The sequence below is a fragment of the Diuraphis noxia genome, unplaced genomic scaffold, assembly GCF_037042655.1.
Source record: "Diuraphis noxia isolate RWA-SAM2 unplaced genomic scaffold, SU_Dnox_SAM2 contig0001, whole genome shotgun sequence".
Lineage (NCBI taxonomy): Eukaryota > Metazoa > Arthropoda > Insecta > Hemiptera > Aphididae > Diuraphis > Diuraphis noxia.
Genome location: NW_028301711.1, coordinates 44,579,970 through 44,599,307, shown reverse-complemented (window position 1 = coordinate 44,599,307; position 19,338 = coordinate 44,579,970). Strand labels below are relative to the sequence as shown.

Here is a 19,338-nt window from a genome sequence, read left to right as displayed (position 1 = left end):
CTGTTGTAAAAGTTAAATGTTCCCTTAGTTGTGATTATGTATTAGTTATGCATTCATATTTTAAATTCCTACTTTGTACAATTTATTAAAATTTAATTACAAGTTGATCTACTTTTATATATTGGTCAATATTCATAAATAATAATATATCATCCCAGTTTAATCTTAATCTTATTTTATAATAAATTATAATTACAATTTTAATACATTTTTTTCTTTTGTTAATTATACCTATAAGTATAATTAAAAGTTATTGCTCAATATTATTATTATTTTTTATTTAATAACACCTAAATAAACAATGTTTATATATCAGTAATGAAAATAATATACAAGACTTTGTTTAACAACAAATTATAAAATATATAATATATATTGTTTATTAAACTATAAATATTTATATCTAATTAATTCAGCAAACTTAATTTTTAGCAGAACAGAGGTTTTTAAAAGATACAACCCCCCTTACTAATTTATTATCGAATAACTTTTTCTCATAATATCTTATTTAAACAAAATTTTATGATTATTATATAATATATATGATATTTTTTATCAAGAACTAGTTCAACCGTATTGATAACACTGTAAACCCTTGGTATAAGTACTGGAGACTCTAAAGGTGTCATAAAACACAACTTAAGAACCACTGTAATCGATACATAATCATTAATTGACTAAAGTCAAAGTAGTAATCCTTGGTTAAATTCCACTTTTGGACTGGGGATTATAGAAAAAAAACTATAGGAACCTTTGCCCCTCAATCTACAGCATCACTATTCTTGAAATACTATAAATTAGTTATGTATTAAAAGAGCCTAATAATACAAAAACATTTTTTAAAACTAATTGTTTAATGTACATAATAAATTAAATTTAACAATAGCAATTTGTTTGCCATGTTCTTTTTCCAAAATGCATAGTTATTTAAATTGTCCTCTCAGTTAATTATGGGCTATGATTGATCTATTTACACTTACGATTACGATTATTTATAAATGTAACTATATGTATTATGTTTAAGTTTAAAATATTTAGTATATTAATTAATAGTTATTATTTTGATTTTATTCATATCAAAGAACATATTATTATTATGTTCCATTAATTTGTTTTTAGTTGTTACCTATTTTAAACATAATTGTACAAATTACCTTTATAAAATATACAGTGAATCCTCTAAATACCGGGCACTCTTGGTCGCCATAATTTTGTCCGCTATAAAGAAGTATCCGCTTTTCAGAAAGAGGGGCGGATAAATTCTCGAAAATAACTCTTAAAAATTAATAATTATATATTTACATCAAATTTTATTATTTATACAATACTTATAATCAATGATATTTCTATATTTCTATTATTTTAATGCAAACATTAATTGTACACATTATTATTTAAAATTATATGAACAATTCAGTTACTTAAACTTGTTTAGACCTTGATGGCATCAAGTTGATGCATAGTAATGTCGTGTATCAAGGCATTTTCTAATTCAACTGCGTTGGAGACAATACCTACGTTTATGAATACATTTGTATGTAATGGAATCACAAACAAAACTAAATACGAGTAGAAAATAGTAGTGTTATCCTACATATAAGATAAACTAGAAAAATGTGATAATCCACAGATAAGATTAACTTAAAACTATAATAAAAGGCATTCCATGATTATTCTCTATTTAAGAATTGTCAAATCAAAATGTGATTACCATAAAAGTGTCCTTTTTTAGAGAGCCTGGTATTTAGGGGTTTTCTGTATAATAATAGTGAAAATGTCCCCATTCTTGAAAAAATGTCCGCTATTAAGAGATGTCCATTTACGGAAGTTTTACTTTTGATTTATCATATAGGTTTACTTACTTCAATATTATATCACGTAACTGATTATTACCTCTTTGAGTATTTTAAATAATATCAAACATTTTATTAAAATTATGATACTTCTATCAACTTAAACATAAATTCATACTTTTATATTTAAAGCAAATCTTATAATTACAATTTATTGATGGATAAATCATTGTGTAGAGTGGGCAACTTTTAGACATGCACAATGGCGTCAAGACAGGTTAGCAAGTAATGTAATTGTGTGTGTTCTTGAGGAGGATGAGTGTATAATGCAATAATGCAGGTGTCTGAGTTATAACATATACTATAGTTTATAATACATAATTTCCTCGAACTACAGTGATTAATGAGTGAAAATATTTTTATAAATAAAAAATTGGATGGGTGGGTGACTTGGTGACTAACTTTTTAAACTGAATGGATTTTTAAAATGCCTGTGTATGCCACTGTACGTGTAAGTGTGTAACTGGTGTAAGATAGGCAATCTTATCGACCCTGGTCCAATGACGTTATCGAGCAATTCTTAATTCTTTAATACCTACTCTAATAATAAATCTTTATTTTAAATTGAATTTGACCTTATTTTTTTAATAGATCTTACTTCAAAAATATAATATTCAATAATAATAACATTTTTTTTTATGTTGCGTGATTTTTTAACATTTAAAACCTTTAAGTCCCCCCAACCCCTAAAAAAATCAAAGAAAATTATGCAAAATTGTCTAATCAATACATGTTAATCTTTGTATCATTCTATTAATAAAGACCATTGAAGGTGTACCAGGATAAATCTGTTAATAGCACCTTGTTTATTGACTATTAAATGTATGAAAAAACAAATTTGCATAATAAAGACTGTACTTATTCTCCTATTGGATATAAGTTTTTAAAGCAGACAAATAAGACACTTAATTATTTTATCAACCTACTTAATAGAGGCAGCCAAGAAGGATGAATAAAAATTATTACATGATATTTAAATTATACTTTATCTTGATTGTGACGTATTTTTTAGATTGTGTTTAACAAATAAATGTAGTTTTTGGTTTCGTTATAACTTAGAAATATTTCAAGGTAAAATGTATTTTTAAGTCTTGAAATTGTATATAATATTGGCACTTTTTCAAAATATTAATTAATTTTGTTTTTCATGAAAATAGTATTCAAGTAATTTATAAATTACATTAATATACAACATAGGGCAGGCTATTAATAATATACCAGACAACGTTACGGCTTATTTGTGTTGGGCATAGATTTGACTATCTAATGCAGGTCTTTAAAAAAACGCTTACTAAAGAACAAATCTGCAAATCATTTAAAAATGTATTCTCAAAGAACATATTTATTTTGTTTAAATTTGTGTGTCACTCAGTTCTAGACAATGATACCTAATAAAACTTATTTGTTTTTGTAAATGTTCTATTTTGAATAATTTTATGATGTCTAAGTCAAAAATAAAATTAATTATTCTTAAACATTGGTAGAAGATTGCTATGGACTAGCGTCCCGCATTGTATTACTATGGACTAGCGTCCCGCATTGTCTAGTTCACGGTCAACTAAGCACCAGCCGCACCAAGCTAGGGTAGGGTGCGACCAACTTTGTAATTGTAGGAGGGACAGCATTTCTGGAAATCATTAAAATTAGGGACATACTAAATCATGGGAGCAGACGACTATATAAAAATGTCCTCAATAAGGGTGCATAAGACGTAGTTTTATGCATCATTACAAAAGTTCAAAGAACCAAATGTTTAAATGTAATATAATAATATATACTCTTAATGTTAATTATAATATCAATCGCCAAGGCCTGCAGCTGCACGGGATGCACATTTGGCTTGTATGTGGGCGAGTAACATTTTCGTCAGTCTAGATAACTATACCACATCCGTGAGAACAGCGACAATAGCAAGTAGACTATGAGGAGTAGAGGGTAGCATTATATAAGGGACCCCGAAACGGCCTGTATTCAGACGCGACTTGACCAGACTAGCCAGAGCACCTTCACGCCAGTCTGTTGTTTAATTTAATTTATTGGACTTAGAAAATTTCTTATAAACAATATTTTGAACTTAGAAAATATTCGAGTCAAACCAAACTAATTCTAATCATTCAGAATACTTAACTTACATTCAGCTTTCATGTTATAAATAAATATATGTTTTACCACAATAAATAAACAATTCATCTAATTAAGAAGAATTCTACGTTGTGTAATTAACTCAAGAGTCACCTTCCAAACATCATCCTTGACTACTGATACCTGTAGGCGACGTGATCACTACAAGATTGTACGAGTGGCTTTTGCATTAAACAAGTAATTATTAGGTTTTGCAAACATTTGAAATTATAAGTTTACATCATTTATAACTAAATTACTTAAATAAAAAAAAAATGATATTTCAGTGCAAATAACGAGTTACTTATAAAAAAATAAAATAAATTTGTATCAGGCAATATAAGCCCAATTTTAGTTCAAGATAACTTTGCTATAATGTTACCACAAGTGCATACAAACATTCTTTACATATTACGCATCTTTCTTATGCATATAATTATTACTTAAATATTTATTTTGTTTGGTGTATTAACTATAATACCTTATACCTGAATACTAAAATACATTAAATTTTCATAAGTTATTAAAATGTCAATGTAACCATTTTCTAGTTATTTTTTTTCTTTAGTTATTATAATATAATATTCATATATGTATGATACACCTATTTACATTTTTGTTAAGCATTCAAATGTGTTCTCTCTCACAAACGTACAACATAAATATAAATATCAACAAAAATCTATTACACACCCTCATAATAATATTAGTTAGGTTAAATTTAATAATAGGTAAATTCACCATAATATTATATCAAAGTTAACCACATCTAATTGGTTCAACTGAATGTTTATGTTGCACAATGTTCATTTGTAAGACTCAGAAAATAAGTGTGTTAGGAATTCTCTTAATTTATTACACATAAATTGTGTATGTCATAGGCTATATGGAAAATAAGTATTTTTGCGAAACACTTATAACTTTTCCAAATAGACTGCTGTTTTTTAGGCTTATTGCATACAGACAACAGCAGTTAGTTTTTTTAAAAACTAGAATTATTATATACTATATAGTAATAACTATTTTACTTATTTTATTTTAAAAGTAATTTATTACTTGTTTGAAAAAGAGCAATAAAATTAATATAATATATTTATCAACACATAATAATTATATTTATTTGGTGAAGTTAAAAAAATAAAAGCTGAATAATTATGGTACCTTAAATATACATAATATTATATTTAATATGAAACTAAATCTAAACCACTAGAATATGAGGTCAGATTACTAAATAGTTCGTGTTTAGGTCAGGTAGAGATTTTTAGGTATTTACCAAATATAATATTATGTAAACTTCACCATTTGGCTTACATGTTATAAACTTATCGAATTAATATAATAGTTATGTATAAACAAATGAGGTATAATAACTCTATTGCTTTTTTTTTTTTTTTTGTACAAATAAAAACTACCCTTCAACAAAGTAAGTAAAATTATTATTATTTATAACAATATAAAAATTGTAGTTCATAAAAGGCCTAACTGTTGTTAACCTATATGCAATAAACCTAAAAACAGCCAGCGTTTGGAACAATAATAAGTATAGTTATCAAACAGGCTACCACATTGCAAAGAATAGTTTATTTTTTGCAAAAAGGTTAATTTTCCAAATAGCCTATGACATATATAATTGTAAATAATAAATAATAAGTGCTTAGTGATGTATTATTTAAAGGTTTATAGTTTATTGAAGTACCAATTTTGAGTTATAAATAATAAAATCATATATTTTTATTTGCTCATTTTAGAGCAAAATAATGATAAAATATAATACATGTGTATATATTTCATAGTTTCAGTACTTTTTAAAAATGTTATGAGTGTATAATAAGTGACAATCTAGTCTATTAATATACATACAAAAATGATACTTCATTTATTAGACAACTAAATGCATTTCACATAAAGAAATATAATTGTATGAATAACTAAAAATTAATAATAAACAAGAGATTCAATCATCTGAAACCATAATGTAAAATAATCCAAATTAAATGTATGAGCAAGAACAATGTTAAGAGATTGTATAACAAAACTCATACAGTAATAGAATAACAAAAAAATTAAATATAGATATTAACATAATGTTAAATCTAATTTTGTTTTAATGTGATAAAATGTTAAAATAAATATAATTTTAAAAGAAAACAAAATAAAATAATTTAATAATAATAATAATAAAAAAAACATAAATTCCAAAAGACTATCACAAAAGGTAATAATACATTGGTGTTTTTAGTATTATCTGTAGCATACACAGGATTAATAAGAAGTGAAAAAAAAATGATTTGATTTTAATTAATTCTGTGCCAAATATTTTTTATTCACTTAATTTATGGTAAAATAACTTGTGCAAATAAATATATTTCAATAATTATTTCTTTTTTATCGGAATCCTTAGGTTAATATTCAAGATACAACTAAGCACACTTCTCCCTGTATAAGCCACTGAATATTTTTAAATAAGACATAAATTAAAAATAATAATAACATTTATTATTTTGATTATCTCAAGAGTACACAATAATTAATTAATGTACAACAAAACAAAGTAAACCAGTCAATTTTTATAAATGCATAAATGAACACATATTATATATATATGTGTGTGTGTGTATTGTTTTTACAAAATAATTGAATACTTATTATAAAATGAAAAAAAAAAATATTAAAATATATAATAATATGTGTTTAGATTTTTATAAAAATTATAAAATATTTCCATTTGTATACAAATTTACACAGAAAAAAAATTATAAATGATAATGAATATAACATTTTTATGATTATATATAAATACAATCCACTCCATAATACTGCATATTTATTTTTTATGCAATATTGCTAAAATTATTTAAAGTAATTTATAATATGCAACCATATGACACTATATTCATATATACTGGTTGTGTCCTCTTGAGAGCTTAAATTTAATCTATTAATTAAAAAATTGATTTTTTTCACAAAAATAAAAACAAAATAAAATAAATATTAGAGAATGTTTGATTTTAGTTAAAATATATTTTTAATGCATAATATATTATTAAATTCGTGAATCTATGCAATAGGGGTGTCAATAATTTATTTTTAATTTGTATGAATTGCATAATAATAATAATTCCATTACAATAAAATATAAATTAATTAATTATTGACAAAAGCATAGATATTTGTACCTATATTTTAGATTAAAATACTTATTATAAAATGGACAGACAAAAATGTAAAAATAAAAACTTGATTTGATTAAGATATTTCATTCAAAACTTGAATTTTAAGGTTATACCATATTATATCGTCTGATAAGATATAATCATATATGTTTGTATAAACATATCCACCAGACATGCTTTAAAACACATTTTATAAACCAAAAAAGGATATTTTAAACTGTTTATATTTAATTTAGTTGTTTTGTCCTTGATTAGTCCACCATATATACATATATACACATATACATATGCATGGATAATAAGTACTTTAATTTTACATAAATAAATACTCTAAAATGTAGGTAATCTTGTTATACATAAAATGTTATAAATTTATAATCTAAAAATCATAATAACTTTTAATTAAATGATATAGGTATAATATCTAAGAAAATGGTCAGTTTGTTTATTTTTATAAAAATAAAACTAAACATTTGAAAATGTATCTTAGAGGAGCTTAACAAGAAAAAAAATTAAAACAGTTATAAATTATAATGGTACCAAAATTAGGTAAATATTTAAGTTTTATCTTTGTATACATAAAACAATTGTTACATTATGATTATTATTACTTTTGTTTAACATGGTAGATTAGAATAATTACCATTGGCACAAATAAATTGTACTTAGAAATTGATGCTATAAAACATTGTCGCTACTGATGTGTTGAGATTGTACTGCTATAGCAGCAGCAGCAGCATTTGCCATATGATTTATGTTGCAAATAACTGGATAAACATTTTCCATTTTGCTAAGTTTTTCAAAAAATGGAATTAAATGCAACAGTTCTTTATCAGTCATATCATCAAACCATGAATTAACAGGAACCTAAAAATATTATTTTAAGAAAAAAAATATTGAGATAATATTATTTTAAATGAAATATAATATTATGTAAAAGAGATAAACATACAGCATTATCTGGATGAAAAATGTATGATGCAGGTGAATTATCAATAATTACGACTTTATGTAATGCACGGCCCAATTTGTTTAAGTCTTTCACATAATTTCCTCTATAAAACACACAAGATTCACGGAATAAACGGGCTCTAAAGACACCCCATTTATCTAATAAATCGGCAACTGGATCGGCATACTAAAAAAGTTGATAAAATAATTTAAAAAACATTATTTATAAGTTAATTGTTTATTGTATTATTATAATATATTGGTATCATAATTGATGCTCAATTAAGTTAATAGATTTATTAGAACATAATCAAACTATACATTAATATATATATATATATATATTTGACATACAAATAAAACATAAAAGATTAATTATAATACATTTCACATCAAATGTGACTTGATTATTGCATGGGTGTTCATTTTCACTGAAATCATGGTTTCATAAATTTCGCTAATAAATAAGAAATGTACATTTTTTTCTTCAAATTTCAGGTCTTGTTTACACATTTTTATGAGTAACCCTGACGCACTACATCAAGAGGCATTTGATGTGATACACACTATACATGTATTAAATTGTCCACAAATAACAACATAAACAATCATATGGATTTATTTTAAGTAAACTAAACTAAATAAAAAATATACCTTGGCAAGACTTGCAGTAAATAATACACACTCATAGAGTTCACCCATGCGTTGAAGAAATTCATCTACATGTGGTCTCTTTAACACATAGACTTGATGAACTGTACCATCTATTTCAACAGGTACTACAAAATCTGCGTTGTTAATTGCCTAGTCAATTTTAAATAAACATAAAAGTTAATAATATTTAATATATTAAATTAACATTGTATAAGTTTATTATTGTTTAATAATCAGTATCATTTTTATATGTGAAATTTTAAAACATAATAAATTTTCTAAGTACCTTAAAAGAACTATGAACAAGTGTTTCATCAAGATCAATAACCATGCATTTTTTATGCATATCTTGGTGTCTTATAGCAGGAAGTAAGTAAGATGACTGAGAAAGATCTGGGCTAAGAGGAGGAGTAAAGTCAGACTTAGTATTTACTCCATGGATGCTACTGCTTGGGACAAAAGTTGAATTTGGTCTTGTCCTTGATTTCCCAAAACAGCATAGTAATGTCCGCCATAGACCTCGTTCATTTTTCAATCGAACATGATCAGCTATATAAAAAAAAAAATCAATACATTAATTTACCTATATACCAATTTGTATGATGAAAATGTTCTCTTTACTTAATGGTGACTCAAAAAAATGTAAATGACTTTTTATTTAGATGAATTAAATTATAGATTATAAATGTAATAAATATTTAAAAAAAAAAAAAAAAAATAATTAGAAGAAAATGAAAAACAAGTAATTAATCATACTTATGTGTCAAATAACGGCACCTATATAGGTATATTTAAATAAATCATAAAACACTAATACATTTTAAATCTGCAAAGGTTATTAGTTATTAGTTATTACTTATTACTAATAAATAACAACTTATTAGAATTTTTTTTTTATTTGCTAATAGATATTTTGCCATTACTAGAAGGTCAGATTGCATAATTGTTCATTAATCAAATGAAGATCATTAGAAAGCAATAATATAATCATATTAAAGTAAAACTGAATGTTTTTAAACACACAATGTTGAAAAAAGTATGAAGTTTGAAGAAATCATAAGAAATAAATTATGTCATACTTAAATTTAATAGGTTTAATAAACATTTAGTTATATCATATATACATAAGACATAACTATTAGTACCCGTAAGTACCTACATAATAAATCAGTACTCAAGCAATATAGGTAATTCAAACGAATTCTTCAGGCGTGTTTGGATCATAATAATATTTAGAAGAAGTACAATTATATACTTCTTGATAAAAATTAAATAAAACACTAAATACATTGTATCCATCATTTGTAGATTCAGCATGGGCCTAACTGATATATCATCATCAATTTAATAGTAAAATGTATTCAATAAAAGCAATACAACAATAGAAATGTTCATAATTTAATTACGATTTCAGATTTGTTTGTCCAGATTACCAGGGATCTCACAATTTATGTACTAATCTGCTGTTAATTTTTAAATTTGAACTATTTTGTTATTTTATCAATCATTAAATTAATATACATTAATGTACAGATAAATAATTATAAACAAATTGTAATTCAATACATACATACATTATTATTAAATTAACCAAACTATGAAACTGTATTATTTAAAATACCAAAAGTTGTACAAATATGCTAGTCAGTTATAAATTATGCAGATATATCCATTAGTTAAAAAGAAAAACTTGTAGTTATTATTTACATAATTAAATCACAATTAATCAATCATAAATAAAGTTTGATATAATTATATTTAATCATACATAGTATATTGAAATTAATGAAGTAAGATAATAAATCAACTTAGAAACTTCTCTAGCAGCTAGAACACTTAAAAGTTATGATGTTCAATTATTCCAAGTTGGATAAACATATAAATTACAATATTAGTAGGTACATTTATATACTACAAACTTTTTAATTCTAATGTGTTATATCAAAAATAAAGTTTAATTCATGAAATCATAAAGAATAATTAATTGCAGCAGAAAAAAAATGATGCAAATAATAATAAATATTAAATAAACATACTATATGTGTAATTTTATAGTACCTATGTGTAATATACTAATATAATAATCTTAAATGTGTTTGAAAAATAAAATAAGTATAAATTTGAAATTAATTGATCATCATAATCATAAGGTGGGTACACAATTAAAACCTCTCAAAATAACTTCCCTTGATAAAGAAAATTAAGGATATATGAATAAATATAACTTTATTTTACATAATAATAGTAATGATAAATGAGAAAAATAATCTTTATGCCTTATGGAGACTTAATTAAAATTTTTAATACCAATTAAATTAATAAAGGAGGTGTTACCATTGGGTTTCTTCCTCATCATGACATTCATGTTACTTTATTCTGTTTTTATCTTATTTGCTTATTGTAATTACTGTGTACAGATTGTAAATTGTCTTTCTTAATAAAAAAAAAAAAAAATAACAATTAACAATGAAAAAATGTAATCAACATTACAAACAAAATGTTAGTATTTTTTGATAAATGAAGTTCTACTCTAATTCATTATCTTTGAAAATATATTTCAAATCAATTTTTTTTTTTTAAATTTAAATTGTACCACATTATTTTTAATGCTTTATTAATATTACAATATATTAAATTTGTTAACGTCCTACTTAATATTATATGCTTAACTAAAGAAATGAAATTAAGTTTCAATATTTAAGCACATCAGATATCTTTATTTTAAATATAAGTAAAAAAAATTGTTTAGGGAAGTATTGGTTACCAAAGGAGTACTCTAATATACTTTTGAGAAATTCAAGCAATTTTTTACACATTATATACAAGTTAAATAAATAGTACCTAATTAGGTAGTTAATATATAATGAGTATATTTAAAAAAAAATGTCTATTATAAATTTTATAAATAAATACTAAATAATATGAATAATAATTAATAAGGTTTGGTCACAAATAGGTAGGCATCAATTGAGGTTATTGATAGATAATATTGTTACCCTAAGAATGTTTCTTTTGAGTTTTGATATCGCTTTCAAAAAATACTTAAGTACCTAAATAGTAATTTGCATAGTTTTGTAAAGTAACATTTTAAACTAGATAGCTACCAGCCTAATGACATGTATAATTACTTATGTACCTACCTATAATTTATGTATTGCTTACTTGTTATTGTGACATTATGACATATTATCTATTTGCCTCCCAATTTACAGTTGTTCATCATATGAGGTGCCACTAAATAATTCTTGAATTGAAATGGGGTTATAGGGAGTCAATAGAGTAACTAAATACATATTTACAGACAAATTTAAAATGTATTTCCTTCTTGGTAAGTGCATGCACAATAGCATAATACAACTTAATTTTTTTTTTTTATGGCAACTTTTTTTAATTATAAAATTGTCAAAGTTGAAATATGATCAAATTTAATATTTATGGATAATCTGCTTTTGATGAAATATTAAATTATTAACAATGTTCATTTTATAATCAAGCTATCGCCAATATTTTTAATTTTTAATTTGTACTATTTATCAATCCTATCGATAGACCTGATAGCTCAATAAAACTTCTGAAAACTGATTTATTATATCTACTTGAAATTTATCAGGTCACATTATAAGATATTTAATTTTGTTTTCATAAGTCATGTTGCATTATCAAATCCATCGATATGTTTGACAAAAGATGTGTACATTTTAGTTAAAATAATTGTCCGTTTGCAACGAGGTTTGCAATGTCCTTAAATGTAAATTATTCACTTTTGCGAATTTTAAATTAGAAAAAAACTTTTTACGCAAAAATGCTCTTAAAAAAATGAATACTTTTCATGAATCAGTAGATTGGGATAGCTATAAATGAAAAAAAAGTTTTATTGCGCAAAATTGTAATAAATGTAATAAACTAATAAATGTTACTATGGATTGTTTAAGGTACTAAGCTTACAAGCAGTATCGCGAAGAATGAAAGGACAATTATATATGTTCCTAATACAATCAGTTATATTGTATGGATCGGAAATATGACCTCTTAGAAAAATGAACGAATACAGATTCATTGTCTTTGAAAGAAAAGTGTTGCAAAAAATATATGGCCCAGTTAAAGACGAAATAACTGGGGACTGGAGATGAAGAAAGAACATAGAGGTGGAAACATTATATGGTAGTTTGGATATATTGGTGGTCATCAGAAGTAGAAGATTATGGTGAGCTGATCATGCTTGGAGAAACCAAAATCTACTACTGCATACAGTGATTGAACAAAATTCTATAGGTAAAAGGCCTCTGGAAAGACATTATAAAAAAGGATGTAGAACAGATGGGAGGTGGTTTCAATTAAAGAAATTTAGTACTAATTATAGAAGGATGGAAGCTTGGTTGTTAGACGGGATGGTTTTAAAGGCCCGACAATCTCCCCCCTTCCAAAAAAAGAGGAAAAAGCACTACAACACACTACAGTTAACACTGAATAAATAATGGAATACTAGTAAATACAAATAAATAATAGTACAACTAATTTATAAAAGTAAAAGAAATTTGGTAACAAATACATGAAATCAATTTACAAATAAAGTTATTAAAAACATTACAATATTGTCTATCAATAAATGTTAAAAAATACGAGGGTGGTTCGGAAAGTAAGTTCCGATTGCGGTTTGTGAGCGGAGGAGTGGGAATAGAAGCAAGGTCTCGGCGGCGGCACGTAAACTGGTTCAATCTGCATCTGTCAGTACAATGCGAAGGTTGATCGGGTAATTCTACGCGCTCTAGAAATAAAATAAAATGGCTGCTGCGAGTGAAACTCCCGCCGGCTCAATTGACAGCCTGGCTTACTGTGTTTTTTGGGACAGAAAAAGGGTCCTTTTGGTGGAGTTCATGGAAAGGGGCACCACAATTAATTCGACAGTGTACTGTGAAACATTAAAGAAACTTAAGCGAGCAATCCAGAACAAAAGACGGGGAATGTTGACTGATGGCGTTCTTCTCATTCACGACAATGCACGTCCTCACACCGCAGCACGAACTCGTGAACTTTTGGATCAATTTGGTTGGGATGTTTTTGATCATTCACCCTACCGTCCTGATTTAGCTCCAAGTGATTTTCACCTGTTCCCCAATATGAAGAAATGGCTTGGGACGCAGCGCTTCGTGAACGACGATGAGTTGAAAGATCGCGTCAACCAGTGGCTATAAATGAACAGGCGGCTGAATTTTATTCAGTGGGAATTGAACAACTTCTTTATAGGTACGAAAAGTGCTTAAATGTTGGTGGAAATTATGTAGAAAAATAGTTTAATGTATGCTCTGTAAGATGTATATAATAAAAAGTCTGTAAATGCATTGAGTATTTTTTTATACTAAAACGGAACTTACTTTCCGAACCACCCTCATATAAAAGTTATATTCTTGATTTTTACCATGATTGCCTAATCTCATAAAATAATAGCATAGATATAACAAATATTATAATTATTTAAGATTTTGTTACAGGTAGTTATTTTCCAATATATTTCTAGTGAAATGTTAAAACGTACATATTCGGTATGGTGTCTGGTAAACAAACAACTTGGTGATTGCTAGAGTTTTAAAATTGTGTTATTTATACAAGGAATTCAATAATGATAAAAAATATCAGTAACCTTATAATTTCTAGAGGCCTATTGAAAATCGGCATGGCAAAGAATGCATAACATTTAATTAGGTGCCTACCACTAAAAAGTAGAAAAATGTTGTTTGCATATTTGTTGATAAAATATGAAAAAAGTGCACTTACAAACACAACTAGAATTGAAATCATATTATCTATTGAAAATAGGCTTAGAAAATAATAAAAATAAAAATATAATTAAGTATCGCCATATCGGTATGATTGACAGACAACAGTGGTTCATCTTGTATACATTTTTCATCACATGGTGAATTATTGAATTTGTAATAATTCAAAAGACGATGCCATAATAATAATAATTATAACAATAATCCTAATAATAATAATGTCATACAAGACATGGACACAACAAATGCAGATGAGACAAATCAGCTTACCCTTATCTGGCACAAAACTTTTTAGGTGTTCATCTTCACGCGACACTTGGGTGATAATTGAAGATGCTTCCATTTAAACATTTGTTTTTTAACCTCCAGTGGTGTCCTGTGAACGTCCGTGCGGTCAATATTATTATTAATATAATGCACCATAAATATACGACGGAACGATGGCCGTGTCGCACACGCCAGTCACCGAATGCGGTCGGACGTCGAAATGGCCCAGTAAAGAAAGTGTCCTTCACTTTTAACCGTGCCCACGAGCACAACAACTGCGGTAAAAAGGGTACGATGTGTGCAACCGAGAAATGTCGAACGTATATTACTAAAACGCCGCGTCCAACGGTAAATCGTAGAAATATGAATTTAAACCGAGACGAAGATAAATATTGGACAAGACGATTTCTAGAAATTATTTCGTACGTACTCAAGACCGAACGTTGTTATTAAATAATAACAATAATAATAATGTGCGCGATATTATCACCGAAATCTGTATCACTTAATATTTTTATTGTTATTATTATTATTATTATTCATAAGGATATTTCGTTTATCGTTTATTGGCGTTTGAAAAGGCGAACGTACCTGCACAACTACGTAGGAGCGCTTCAGGCGGTGTGTCGTCGTCGTTGTACACCGTACACGCGCAGCTCGCGCACACACTCACATTCTTGCACTCAAACACGCACGCACACACATGCTGGCACACGCACGCACACGCACGTCGTGTAACGTACACACACCTATGTATGCGCCCGCCACCTCGAAAACACACCGACCGCCGGACGAGAAAGCGCCAAATGGCGCGCACGCAGGGCCGAGTGACAAACTGACAAGCAACCTATCACGTACGCACGCACACGCACGCGTTCATACTTACGATACACCAGATTTTCTCCGTCCTGCCCGTACACAAGCCACCGATGGAATGCGTATAGTTCCCGCGTATATTCGAATCACAGCCATTACGTATTTATTTTAAGTTGTTACAGTATGTTTTTATTTTTCGATTTTTTTTTTTCTGTATATACTACTCGTCAGTTTCATTGCACACACGAGACTCTTTACGGCAGTCGTAGGCAGGAAATATTTTCAAATGGAGTCAATTTAACCGAATATGATATAATAATATTATATGATATTATAAACATAAAAACGATGAGTACCTACCCACCTCTATTACTACTGTATTAAACATCATTCTATGATATCGTGATACTCTTCATTAATTATGACTATTATCTTACAGCCATTAAGTCAGCAAAATAAAAGAATTGCATACAAGCATACCTAGGTATGTTAAAGATTTTTTGTGAGCAATATTTAGACAAATATAATTAAACACTTCTCCCCTTACTGGCCTTACTCCCGTAGTTTCGTGCCTCATCACTACTAGATTTGTACCAAACTTCCTCATAAGTCCTCCACAAGCTCCTTATTAAAAAAAAAAATTTTTAATTTTTTTTTATATTTGTCAAAACTCAAAATCATTAAAATCTGCAAACTAGTTTATACTTATTTATTTATACTTATTTAAAAATTTCTAAAACTTTTAATATCCATACAATCATTAAATCATATCTAATATTTAATACAGTAAATGTAATAAAAAATACATCAGTTGTTATTATTGATGCTAAAAAATTAAGTTAAGCATAGTTTCAGAAATAATGTTGACTAGAGTTAAATGTCAAACATTTAATAAAATTGAATATATTGACGTGTACAATATTAATTTCAACACAAATGATAATTTTTTTTTTTATTAGTGACTAGTGATGAAAATGAACAATCATTGATATAACCATGGAGGTAGTAGGTAGGTACTTTGAATTTGCTAGGTACTTATAATAATATATAATAGTATTTACATTTTACACAGACACATACAATATGATTGCATATCGATAGGGATATTGAGTATGAAAAACCAATATTAATTAATTGAAGAAATTTTGAAGTTTTGTTAAACATTTCTAAGATGGAACTTTTAAACCTTAAACAACTAAAAGAAAGACGAATTAAAATGTTTTTATAATAATATTGGTAAGGCTAAGTGGTTACTGATTTTGAATCGTGTTAAATAGCATTCCTACCTTGATTGGAATCAGAACCTAGATAAAAACTCTAAAACTAATGAGATCCAATCATGTCCAATATCAATTGATTGGACGTTTGCTTAGAATAGATATTGGAGATTTCCAATTCTTATGTTTTTAAATATTTAAAAAAGATATTGAATATATTTAAAACTAATTAGTAATTAATAATAAGAAAATATAAATCTATATTTTAATTTGGCGCCATAGACACTTGTCTTCTTTGCTTAGAATGACCCTGAATATGTTGCTCAAAATAAAACAATTGAAATATGCTCACAATTTTATAAGATGGTATTTATAGTGTTACAGCAGTATAGTAGTGTATGTATAAACTGTATATGTTTAATCAATTGTAATTAAGTTTAAATACAACAAGCTTATTGTTAATCATTAATGTCTATGCATATGAATTTGATTTCAGTATGAGGCCTTTAAATAAAGTAAAACTATAAGAACTAAAATGGTTGGAAAGTTCTGACTTTTACTAAAAAATAAAGTCAGGAAATGAACTGATTGTATATATGTTCCGTATAAATAGCAATATATTAAACAGTCCATACCCATCATGTACACTTATTATACAAGTTAAATTAAATATACTGTATACTTCAAACTTCAATGGAAACAAAATGAAGCTATAATAAGCAACAATAGGAACTGTCATCGTAATTTATTATTTGTAAAGTAAATGTATTATAGTAACAAAATAATAAATATCGAGTATTTTACCGTGAACTAAATATCTATAATTTTACAACACTGTAATAATACTATAACTTATTACTTTTATTATTAATTATTATTTAATTTTGACCGAATGGAAGATAACTATTACGGAATAAAATGATAGTGATGTAAATATTAGCTAGCTGATATAATTTGTATGTATACATATAACATATAATAAAGTTTTATTCTTCGTATAATATAATTGTTTACAAATTAAGGCAATTATGAAATATAGAAAAAGCATTACAGCTAGCTACCTATACTACTTCTTGCACGACCACAATCTACAGTTAGAAATCTAAAATAAGTTACAACTAAAGTTAAAAATTAAAAATTTTAAACTGTTGAGTGGCTTATCAAGTCGAGTCTTTCGGGCAATTTCTTGATTCTGTGTACTTAAAAATTTTACTTCACCGCAGACACTCCTATTTTAAAATTAAGATTGATACATTATACATATAAATACTAAATAATAAACAATAGTATATAAGTATATATAATTTAAGAGTGTGTTTGCTATGGTAAATGTTTAAAAAAAAAATTGTATATTAGTTATTTATTATAATTGAATTTATTACAATTTATAAGTGTTCAAATTAGTATAATTGCTGTATTTAGTAATTACAATAATACCAATGTATACTTATGTAATAATTTCTGATATGAATTGTAAGCTGTGGTTTTTAATTTATCAATACCCATTATTATAATCGATTTTATTACAATTTACAAGTGTTTAAATTAGTATAATTGCTATAATTAGTATTCACTGTAATATACGAATGTATACATTGTTTAATGTTTCTTATAAATTATAGCGTAGATTGTAAATATTAAGTTTTAGATTTTCTTACTTATCTTTAAATATTTTGATTGAATTGAATATTAATATAGTCATCACCATCAGGGCTGGGATTAGTGGGATTTGTATGCAACAGTATGTTTTTTTGGTACGTCCAAATAATATAATTTAAGTCAGTAATGTCCGCAATTTATATTATTGTGATGAAAATGGTATTATTTTTATTTTGTATGTTTTTACATATATATTGTTTTTAAGCCGATAATAATTAAGCTGATCAAAGTATATAACTTGGTTTTTGGTCAACCAGAAATTTTATTCTTATAAATACAATCCTATGGTACAATATACTATGTACGTTTGCCGATCTAAATGATCTATTAGAAAATTTAAAAAATATGTAGTCGTAGCATATTATAATACACATATTTCTACTATTGAATGGGAATTATAAATTTTTTTACTAAAATAATAATTAATGCATGTGAAAAATAAATAATTACTTTGATATTTTATCTTAATTATACATATAATATATATGACAATCAGTTAATCACTGATGTATTTCAATAAATAAATATATTTTTTATGTGTTACCGTATATTTAAAAAATTAAAATGTATATCTTTGCATATTTTGGTAAATAAAATGCATATTTTACAATTTTTATTGCGTACAAATCCTAGCCCTAGTCATCACTCATAGAACCGTGCTCATAAGACATCAATAATCAATTATCGTCACTCGTGATAATAGTATAATAGGTACTACAATATTACTACGAGTCACGTGTGGCAGATCATCATACCATTCATACCTATCAATATATTATATATAGGTACGATAATACCTACTAATTAACATAAATTGCATACTCATTATAGGTACCAAATGCAGTGATGC

At 26.2% G+C, this 19,338-nt stretch overlaps 1 protein-coding gene across 2 annotated transcripts; it reads right to left on the bottom strand.

Moving 5' to 3' along the window:
- Positions 1-5,640: 5,640 nt before the first annotated feature.
- On the bottom strand, positions 5,641-15,579 carry hzg (CTD small phosphatase herzog). 2 transcript variants are annotated; one of them, XM_089216082.1, is made up of 6 exons: positions 14,800-15,579; positions 11,090-11,188; positions 9,042-9,304; positions 8,756-8,905; positions 8,103-8,288; positions 5,641-8,017 (listed from the first exon to the last, which is right to left on the bottom strand). In XM_089216082.1, the coding sequence occupies exons 2-6, from the start codon at positions 11,118-11,120 to the stop codon at positions 7,829-7,831; spliced, it is 819 nt and encodes a 272-aa protein (XP_089072208.1). In that variant the 5' UTR covers positions 11,121-11,188; positions 14,800-15,579; the 3' UTR covers positions 5,641-7,828. The 2 variants fall into 2 exon arrangements, with proteins under 2 accessions (XP_089072208.1, XP_015368826.1); XM_015513340.2 differs by lacking the exon at positions 11,090-11,188 and having other exon boundaries at positions 14,800-15,575.
- Between the last annotated feature and the right edge of the window lie 3,759 nt (positions 15,580-19,338).

Coding starts and splice junctions, on each gene's coding strand:
- hzg (XM_015513340.2), bottom strand. CDS start 14,872: ATGGAAGCATCTTCAATTATCACCCAAGTGTCGCGTGAAGATGAACAC. Junction 9,305..14,799: donor AAGTTTTGTGCCAGATAAGG/GTAAGCTGATTT, acceptor TTTTTTATATAG/CTGATCATGTTCGATTGAAA. Junction 8,018..8,102: donor TTTTTCATCCAGATAATGCT/GTATGTTTATCT, acceptor TAATATTTTTAG/GTTCCTGTTAATTCATGGTT.